Source organism: Sebastes umbrosus, chromosome 17, assembly GCF_015220745.1.
Source record: "Sebastes umbrosus isolate fSebUmb1 chromosome 17, fSebUmb1.pri, whole genome shotgun sequence".
In the NCBI taxonomy this organism is placed as follows: Eukaryota; Metazoa; Chordata; class Actinopteri; order Perciformes; family Sebastidae; genus Sebastes; species Sebastes umbrosus.
Window position 1 is genome coordinate 21,750,318 of NC_051285.1, and position 8,784 is coordinate 21,759,101.

The window sequence follows — 8,784 nt, forward strand, 5'->3', positions numbered from 1 at the left end:
AATATGCTGTTTCTATCCGATTATGCTGAACTCTCAGTCCAGTTCAAATGAAAAAAAACAACTTATAAGAAATTGAATCAAGTGCGTTTGGCCCTGCGGTCACAGCCTTGGGACTGTGACATGAATTTGATCGGGCTAGTAGGCAGGAAAGATTATCCGAGCAGATGTCGTTTTCCCTCCTATTGGAACAGTAGGGCCAATAATAAACACACGCACACACGCACACACGCACACACACAACGCGCACTAATCTGAGCTAGTAGCCCTTGCACAACCCTTTCTCTCTCCTCTCTGTTCTCTCAGGCAGACAGTCGCTCGTTCCAGTCCCACCAATGTCAAGTTTTTTCTAGACTAGTGTTTTGCAACAATTCTGCCTTAACCATCTGAGCACACCAGAGACGCAGTCTGTGTGGTGTGAGTTGCTCCAGCCTTACAGATGGACACACAAGAGGAAAAGAAGAGACTGCATGGGAGATGGCATGTAGTTTTTTTTTGCCATTTTGCGTTGTTAACTTGTTTCTTGGATGCAGTCCGAGGACAGATCCGCTACTCCATCCCAGAGGAGCTGGAGCATGGGGCTTTTGTTGGCAACATTGCAGAGGACCTGGGCTTGGATTTGGATAAACTCTCCGCGCGCAGATTCCGCATAGTCTCCGGTGCCAAGAAGCAATACGTGGAGGTGAATTTAGAAAACGGGGTTCTGTTCGTCAACGAAAGAATCGATCGCGAAGAGCTGTGCGAGCAGAGTTTGTCCTGTTCTTTCCACTTGCAAGTGGTCATAGAGAACCCTCTGGAGCTGTATAGAGTAGAGATGGAGATACTGGATGTGAACGACAACTCCCCAAGCTTCCCTTGGACGGAGTTTAATCTGGACATCTCGGAATCCGCTGCGCCAGGATCTCGCTTCCCACTCGAGAGCGCACAGGATTTGGACGTGGGATCCAACTCTTTACGCACGTATTTGCTCAGCGTCAACGAGCATTTCCTTTTGGACATACAGACTCGAAGCGATGGCAGTAAATTCGCAGAGCTGGTGCTCCAAACCCCGCTGGACAGAGAGCAGCAAAGCGCGCATCAGATGGTTTTAACGGCGGTGGACGGAGGCGCGCCAGAGAGATCCGGCACCGCGCAAATCGATATCACCGTTTTGGACGCGAACGATAACGCGCCGGTGTTCGATCAGTCCTTTTACAGAGTGAGGCTCGCGGAAAACGCACCCAAAGGCACGGTTGTCATAAAGCTCAACGCGTCTGATTTGGATGAAGGTCCCAACGCTGACATCACCTACTCCTTCAGCGGCCACGCGCCCATCAAAGTGCGCCAGCTCTTCAGCGTGGATTCGCGCACGGGGGAAATCAAAGTGAAAGGGGTGATCGATTACGAAAAGGCCAGGATGCATGAAATCTACGTCCAGGCTAAAGATAAAGGTCCATCAGCTGTGGCGGTGCACTGCAAAGTGCTGGTGAACGTTTTGGATACGAACGACAACCTGCCAGATGTGATCCTCACATCTGTGTCCACACCTGTGCAGGAGGACGCGCCACCTGGAACGGTCATAGCCGTCATCAGCGTCATGGATAAAGACTCAGGTGAGAACGGGAACGTGGACTGCGAGATCCCGCATCACGTGCCATTTCAGCTCCACTCCTCCTTTAAGAACTATTACACTTTAGTAACTTCTGATTTTCTGGACAGGGAGTTAATCGCAGAGTACAACATCACGCTCACAGCCCGAGATATGGGCTCCCCACCCTTATTCACGAGGAAAACTATTTTGGTCCAAGTGTCCGACGTGAACGATAATGCGCCTCGCTTCAAACAGCCGTCCTATACTGTGTATCTGACTGAGAATAACCCACCAGGCGCATCTATTTGCTCTGTGAGCGCGCTGGATCCAGATTCAGGTCAAAACGCGTACCTGTCCTATTCTATACTATACGGGGACATCCAAGGGATGCCCGTGTCCAAGTATGTCTCCATAAACTCGGACAATGGCAACATTTACGCGCTGCGCTCCTTCGATCACGAGCAACTTAAAAACTTCCAGATCACAGTTCAAGCTCAAGACGCTGGGTTTCCTCCTCTGAGCAACAACGCGTCAGTGAACGTCTTTATTTTGGATCAAAACGACAACGCGCCTGTCATTGTGTCCCCGGTTTTTACGCACAACGGCAGCGCAGCAGTGCCCAGATCGGTTGACGCCGGATACCTCGTCACCAAAATCCGCGCATCGGACGCAGACGCGGGTCAGAACGCGCGTCTTTTTTACCAGATGCTCCAAGCGACGGATCCGACTTTGTTCAGCGTGGCTCTGTACACGGGCGAAGTCAGGACGATGCGCCAGTTGGTGGAGAAAGACCCCGCCAGGCACCGGTTGCTCATTCTCGTGAAGGACAATGGTCAGCCGCCGCTCTCGGCCACTGTTTCCATCATCCTGTCAGTGGTTGACAGCCTGCCACATTCGCAGCAGCCCGATTTGGGTGACCTGCTGTCACTGAGCCCGCATCATCCCAGCTCCAACAACTTCGCCCTGTACTTAATCGTGTCCCTGGGCGCGGTGTCCTTCACATTCCTAGTGGCTATCATCGTCCTGGTTGCGGTGCGGAAAGTGAAGGGCAGAAGAGCGTCCAGCAGCAGCAGAGAGGAGTCCAACTTCTGCTGCTGCTGCTCTCGCTCAGAAGATAGCTCCTCCACCACCACAGAGGTGTTCAAAAAGTCCAACTTGAACGTCCGGATGTCCGCAGGCGCGGAGGCGAACAGTAGCGGTGGAGGCGCGCTCCCTCAGGTCTACTGCTACAAGATGTGTCTGACACCGGAATCGTCCAAAAGTGACTTCATGTTCCTCAAGCCGTGCAGTCCGGTGATGTCAGCAGTGCAGCAGAATAACGCTAAGAGCACAGATTACCTCACCTCTGGCTGGAGCGCGCTGGACCGGAATGAGCTGGCCAACAACAGAGCAGCAACTCCAAACGAGGTAATACTATACTGAAATCAACATCATCTCTCATCATTTAACCCTCCGGTTGTCTTTGGGTCAAATTTGACACGTTTTCAAACTTCATTATATCATAAATATGGATGTCTTTCACCTAATTTCCCCCAAATTACATGGCTGGTTCCCTTATGGTCTTTGCAAAAAACACACTGTCATACTGTCATTAACATTTTTTTTTATATTATAATATTTGTAATATTTTGACTAAACTTCTGACATTCACCGGTCTGTGATAATCCATCAACATTATTCCTCCAATTTTGAGTTTAGTCCAAATAATTCATAATTTTTGCATTTTTTCCTAGAAAATGAGGTTTAATTTCATATACAGTATATTAGGTTTATTGACCATGAATTCCAAAAAAAAGTGTAAGACTTGTGGTAATGAGTTGGAATAAAGTTGGCCAAAAACGTGTAATACAGAATTGGGTGATAATTTAAAATGTATGCTTTAAAAACAGTCAAACAGAAGGGTTAACAATTACACTCATTCCAAAACTATGTCCACTCAGTGATGTCGTTCTGCTGGCTGGCTCACTTCAATTAGAAATGACAGAAAGTTTTGGCTCAGGGGCAAATGTCACAATGCATTTTACACACTAGGGGACGCTCTAACACTTTTGTTTTTTTAATTAATTTATATTTTTAACCTCCTGGAAAACGAGTAAAAAAGGTGTCTTCCAATTTGTGTGATTTCCTTCCTATTTAGGGTTAAAAGAAAATCTTACAATTTAGACTTTTTTAATTTTTATTTCTAATTTTGCAATATGTCCACTGTAGTATGGACCACAGGACCATTTCAGTGTGAAAAGACAGCCGAATTTAGAAAGATACAAAAAAATAATGGCTATAGAGTGATATTAAACCAAGAATACATACAACTTGATTTAAAAAAAACACATGACATATCACTGGAAAAGCCCATGATGTCCTGTTTACAATACCCCAGAGGCTGATAGAGTATAGGTCAAAAGAGTAAAAGGAGATGCACGTGGACAAACTGTCAACTACATAGGACACATGTCAATGGGCTGGGTCTCAGGAGGTTAAAACAGTTTTGTATGAAGGGTTGTTAGACTGTAAAATGCTATGATAATTTAATCTGCTAAGAATAACAATATGAACATTATGGGGTCCGTGAAAAGTTTTCAGATTTATTTATTTAAATTATCATTAGAATAATATAAATGTTTTAAAAATCTAATCCAACAAATCTATAACTTTTAGGATCTGCGAAAATGTTTAATACATGTTTAATATCTTTCTAATACATTTCTCTTGTATTATTATTTCACATAACTAAGACTATATACGTGTAAAAAAATTAGACTACATCAAATAATTCCAAGGGACATACAGTACATGAGGAGGTTCCCGGTATATTCCCTATCTTGTCAGGGTCCTTGGGTGAAAAAAAATTGAGAACATCAGATCTATGTGATGTTATAAATACTTCAACCCCATATCTATAGGATAAAAACAAGAATAAAGGGAATATTTTGCGGTCTTATGCGAGTGATCAATTGGAAAATATAACCTCAACCAACCCACATGTTGTGACAATGTAGCCTGCAGTCTGGGCAAATTACCAGAGTGTGTCAAGGTGTGTGACACAGGCATAAAAGATGAAAGAAAAACACATTTTTAATCGCAGACTCACAGAAGCTGTCTCTTGATCTTAGCACTGCTGCTGTATTTGTGCTCTAGACAACAGCATCAGTAGCCTATATACAGTATACCATTATTAAACCTCACATCAGTCACATAAGCAGATTGTTTACTAACTCATTTTAGAGCTGCAACGCTTAATCGATTAGTTCTCAACTATTAAATTAATCTTCAACTATTTTGATAATTGGTTAATAGGTTTGAGCAATTTTTTAAGATCCAGTTTCTTAAAAGTGAATATTTTCTTCTTTTTTTTTTACACCTCTATGACAGTAAACTGAATATCTTATGGAGTTATGGACAACACAAGACATTTGAGGTCATCATCTTGGACATTTTTCACAATTTTCTGACATTTTACAGACCAAACAACTAATCGATTAATCGGTTTGAGTCATTTTTATAGGGAAAAAAAGTCAAATTTTTTTGTTTCCAGCTTCTTAAATGTGATAGTTTCTTTACTCCTCTATGACAGCAAACTGAATATATTTGAGTTGTGGACAAAACAAGACATTTGAGGACGTCATCTTTGGCTTTGGGAAACACTGATGGACATTTTTCACCATTTTCTGACATTTTATAGATCAAACAACTAATCGATTAATTGAAAGAAATAATCAACATCGAATTAGTTGCAGCCCTAACTAATTTAGTTATTTATTTTTAAGAGATGTGACATATTCTCCGTCATTATGAATCCATATATACAGTATCAGAGAGCCTTTTATGTAATTTGTCATTGTAATAAATGTATAAGTCCAATTTGTTTTAATAGTCTGGTAAAAACATAATGAACAGGCTTCCTCCTCACATTTTCCAGCTGTTTCACTAAAACTTATTAGACTTTCCTTCTGTAGAACTATTTTCAACATGAAAAACAGACATAAAGGCATGTCAGTCCCACTGACTTTGATCACTATACAGTATCTCCCATATCTGGAGCCTTTAGCCTCAATGCCATCATATATACATGACTGAATCTAAACATAAATGCAGTTCTACTTGAGTTAGTCACTAAGTTTTTTTTTTATATTTCTGTGCAGCTTAGGTATTCCAACCACGACTGGACCTGGACCAAGAACCAACGCAACTCAGCATATAAGAGGTGAGGCAATTCCAATAATACACACACATGCACACACATACAGTACACGCCTAAACTTAAACTATTTATCTCCTCAGGTATAGTTCGGCAAACATGGAGGGCACTCTTACGCGTCAACAAAAATACGACGCCCATGGGTTCTCCTGCTCTGTGGCGCCACAGTACTGGACCTGGGGAAACCATATGAATGGTAGGTGGCAGCTTGGGCTCATTATTGTTCACATGAAAGAGGGTGGTGCTGGTGGTGGGGGGGTTCTCCCTCTGTCTGCGCCTAAGGATTTAGTCTGAAATATAAACTGAAAAGTAGATAATACCAGGCGGGCCCCAAAACTAGGGGGGGGATTTTAATGCATCAACACGAGGATTACTTAAGTCCCTGCAAGATGTGTTTTGCTTTTTAAGCGAAAAAGCTGAAATTAAGAAGATGTCTTTAAAACCCCCTTATTCAGATCAAGCATACTGTATGTAAATAGGAGCTCTTTGCAGAAATAATCTTCCGATACAAACTATAATTTATGCACATTTATTATTTTTTTTACAGACTGCAAGCTTTCTCTTCAAGAGGGAGCGGTTCCTCACTACTCGTGGACCCCAAAGTACACTCAGCCTCATTCTGAACCGCCAGACTACCAGCACAACGTGTACATACCGGGCACCACTTCTGACTACAGCACTATGAAGCTGGCTCCCAGAGGAGAGCTGGATGTCTACAACACTTTCTCTACTTTCGGAAAGAAAAAGAGATTCATCTCAAACTATGAACAATCTTATGACAACGATGACAGTCTCATCGTAAGTAATGACATCTTTAAGTGAGAACTGGACTGTATATTCTGTGTATATATGATATATATGCCATCAACTAGTTCCATTAACATCTATAAATTGATTATTGGAGGCTGACAGACTATGTTTCTCCTAATACAGTGGAATTTAATACCATTCCTTACCACAAGTATATTTTTTATTTTTGTAAATACTGAAATAAAGTATAAATAAAGTCTATTTTGAGTCATGGTGGGGACTTTTCCATCATGTAGTTGTGCTCTAGTTTAAAGGCAGTCAACAAAGTGGAGAGAAGACTTTTCTTTTCCAGCATCAGTGAGCTCAGGTAAATGTGATTTCATCTGTTTGGTAACAGTGAATGTCTAACTTCAAAAAATGTTCAACAGCTTTATTACACAAGGGTTGTCCATGTACCACTCACTTACCTTTTTGTCTCATAGGAACACATGCTCTGTGTCAAAGTTGTGAACCAACTAACTGTAATAGCCTTGTTATACCTCATAGTCTTTAAAGTAGAGGTTTCTATCTAAAGCTAACATATTTAAGCTGTTTTTTTTTATCACACAGTTACAGTTGTCTTTCATCCATTCACGCCTGGTGCGTTTAGAGACAGGTCATTTGTTCACAAGTCTATTGAGTCTGAATCTAGTCCAGGAGCAATGCAAACAGATGTTAAAGGTGATAAATTAGAAAACAGATTGAATTTCAATAATTGCAGACTCAAAGTCTCGCCATTTCACCCTCCTTTAGACTGTTGTCAGGCTATTAAATAGGCATTATCAGTCGTTATAAGCCCCATAGATCCATAGATGTGGGTCAATAGGGGCCTACTACACCCACTAGTAGGTTTTATCATCTATTCACATGGTATACCTTATGAGAGAAGGTATAAAAGAACATGACAGCATTCTCTAGTAACTGTAGTAATTATGACAGGAGCAGAAACGGAAGTAAGGCACTGTAATATAGACAGACACAGGGTTTTCATCCAGGAGACCGGAGTTCGCATCCCGTGTGAAACCAACAATGTGTAGTTGTCTTTGTGTTCGTAGTTATTTTAACCCAAAACACAATGTTTTTCCCTAAACTTAACCAAGTTTTTTTTTGCCTAAACCTAAATAAGTTATATTTTGTTGCTGAAACCTAACTTTTCTTTTGCCATCTATGGTGCTTATATAGCGACTGATAATGCCTATTTAATGGCCTGATAACAGTTGAATCGGGTGGGATTTCAACTAAACTTACTATGCACATCCAGGTCTCAGTGAGTTTAATCAGGATTGAGAGTTTTGCAAAGACTTTTTGATTGATGTTTTTTGATCTATCTTTGATCTATCTTTCTCATTTGTGATTGAACTGTGTAACTCCCGCAATGCAGGAGCACATTGTGTTGTGTATATGTGTTTCAAATGTCAAATCAATTGGACTCACGGTGTGAGGGGACCGGCCTTTCGAAGTTCTCATTTTTTTTAATTCAGTCACTGGTTACATGCATTCCAGATCTGTATTTATTATTGAGTGTGATTTGTGTATCTACATATGATTACACAGTTATGCTTATTAGGACTCTGTATATAGTCTATGTACATAACTATTCTGTATATTAATATCAATAAAGCTGTCCTCAACTCTGTAGTTGTTGTTTTTTGACAGAACAGCCATACTTTTATTCCTGTCATTGGTGGATGAACCAATTATGTGGCTCTGAAATAACTGCTGGAGTAATTTATATATAAGTATAACCTAATAACTTAATTCTAGGTCAAAGTTAACGCAAATTCATTTTAACTCCACTAAATTCTTTAATGTATTAATGCAATCAATCTTTCGGAGGTTGTAGGGGGCTCAGTTTTAAAGATATAATGAAGGCACTGCTATCAAATGAAACTAGAAAACGTAAGGAACCAATTTGTACCAACCATGTCAGACTAGCTCACTAGTGAAGGAGGCTAAATAACGCTCAAATCTTATGCTAAATTATGGCGAGGAAAAACTGGCATGGCCATTTTCAAAGGAGTCCCTTGACCTCTGACCTCAAGATATGTGAATGAAAATGAGTTCTCCCCTTTACAGACATGCCCACTTTATGTTAATCACATGCAGTTTGGGGCAAGTCATAGTCAAGTCAGCACACTGACACTTAGTTTGCCATATGTTGTATGCTAAATGCAGTACCTCTGAGGGTTTCTGAACAAAATTTGTCATTGTTTTGTGTTATTAATTGATTTCC

General features: G+C 41.2%; 1 protein-coding gene across 1 annotated transcript; it reads left to right on the forward strand.

The window, feature by feature from the left end:
* The first annotated feature begins 201 nt into the window (after window positions 1–201).
* On the forward strand, window positions 202–8,351 carry LOC119475153 (protocadherin beta-15-like). Its single transcript, XM_037747608.1, has 4 exons — window positions 202–2,974; window positions 5,707–5,768; window positions 5,846–5,958; window positions 6,310–8,351. The coding sequence occupies exons 1-4, from the start codon at window positions 437–439 to the stop codon at window positions 6,582–6,584; spliced, it is 2,988 nt and encodes a 995-aa protein (XP_037603536.1). The 5' UTR covers window positions 202–436; the 3' UTR covers window positions 6,585–8,351.
* The last annotated feature ends 433 nt before the right edge of the window (window positions 8,352–8,784 follow it).

Excerpts from the sequence above, each read along its gene's own strand:
- LOC119475153 (XM_037747608.1), top strand. The coding sequence starts at position 437 with ATGGACACACAAGAGGAAAAGAAGAGACTGCATGGGAGATGGCATGTA. Across the intron at positions 2,975-5,706 it reads GAGCAGCAACTCCAAACGAG|CTTAGGTATTCCAACCACGA; the intron begins GTAATACTATAC and ends ATTTCTGTGCAG. Across the intron at positions 5,959-6,309 it reads CTGGGGAAACCATATGAATG|ACTGCAAGCTTTCTCTTCAA; the intron begins GTAGGTGGCAGC and ends TTTTTTTTACAG.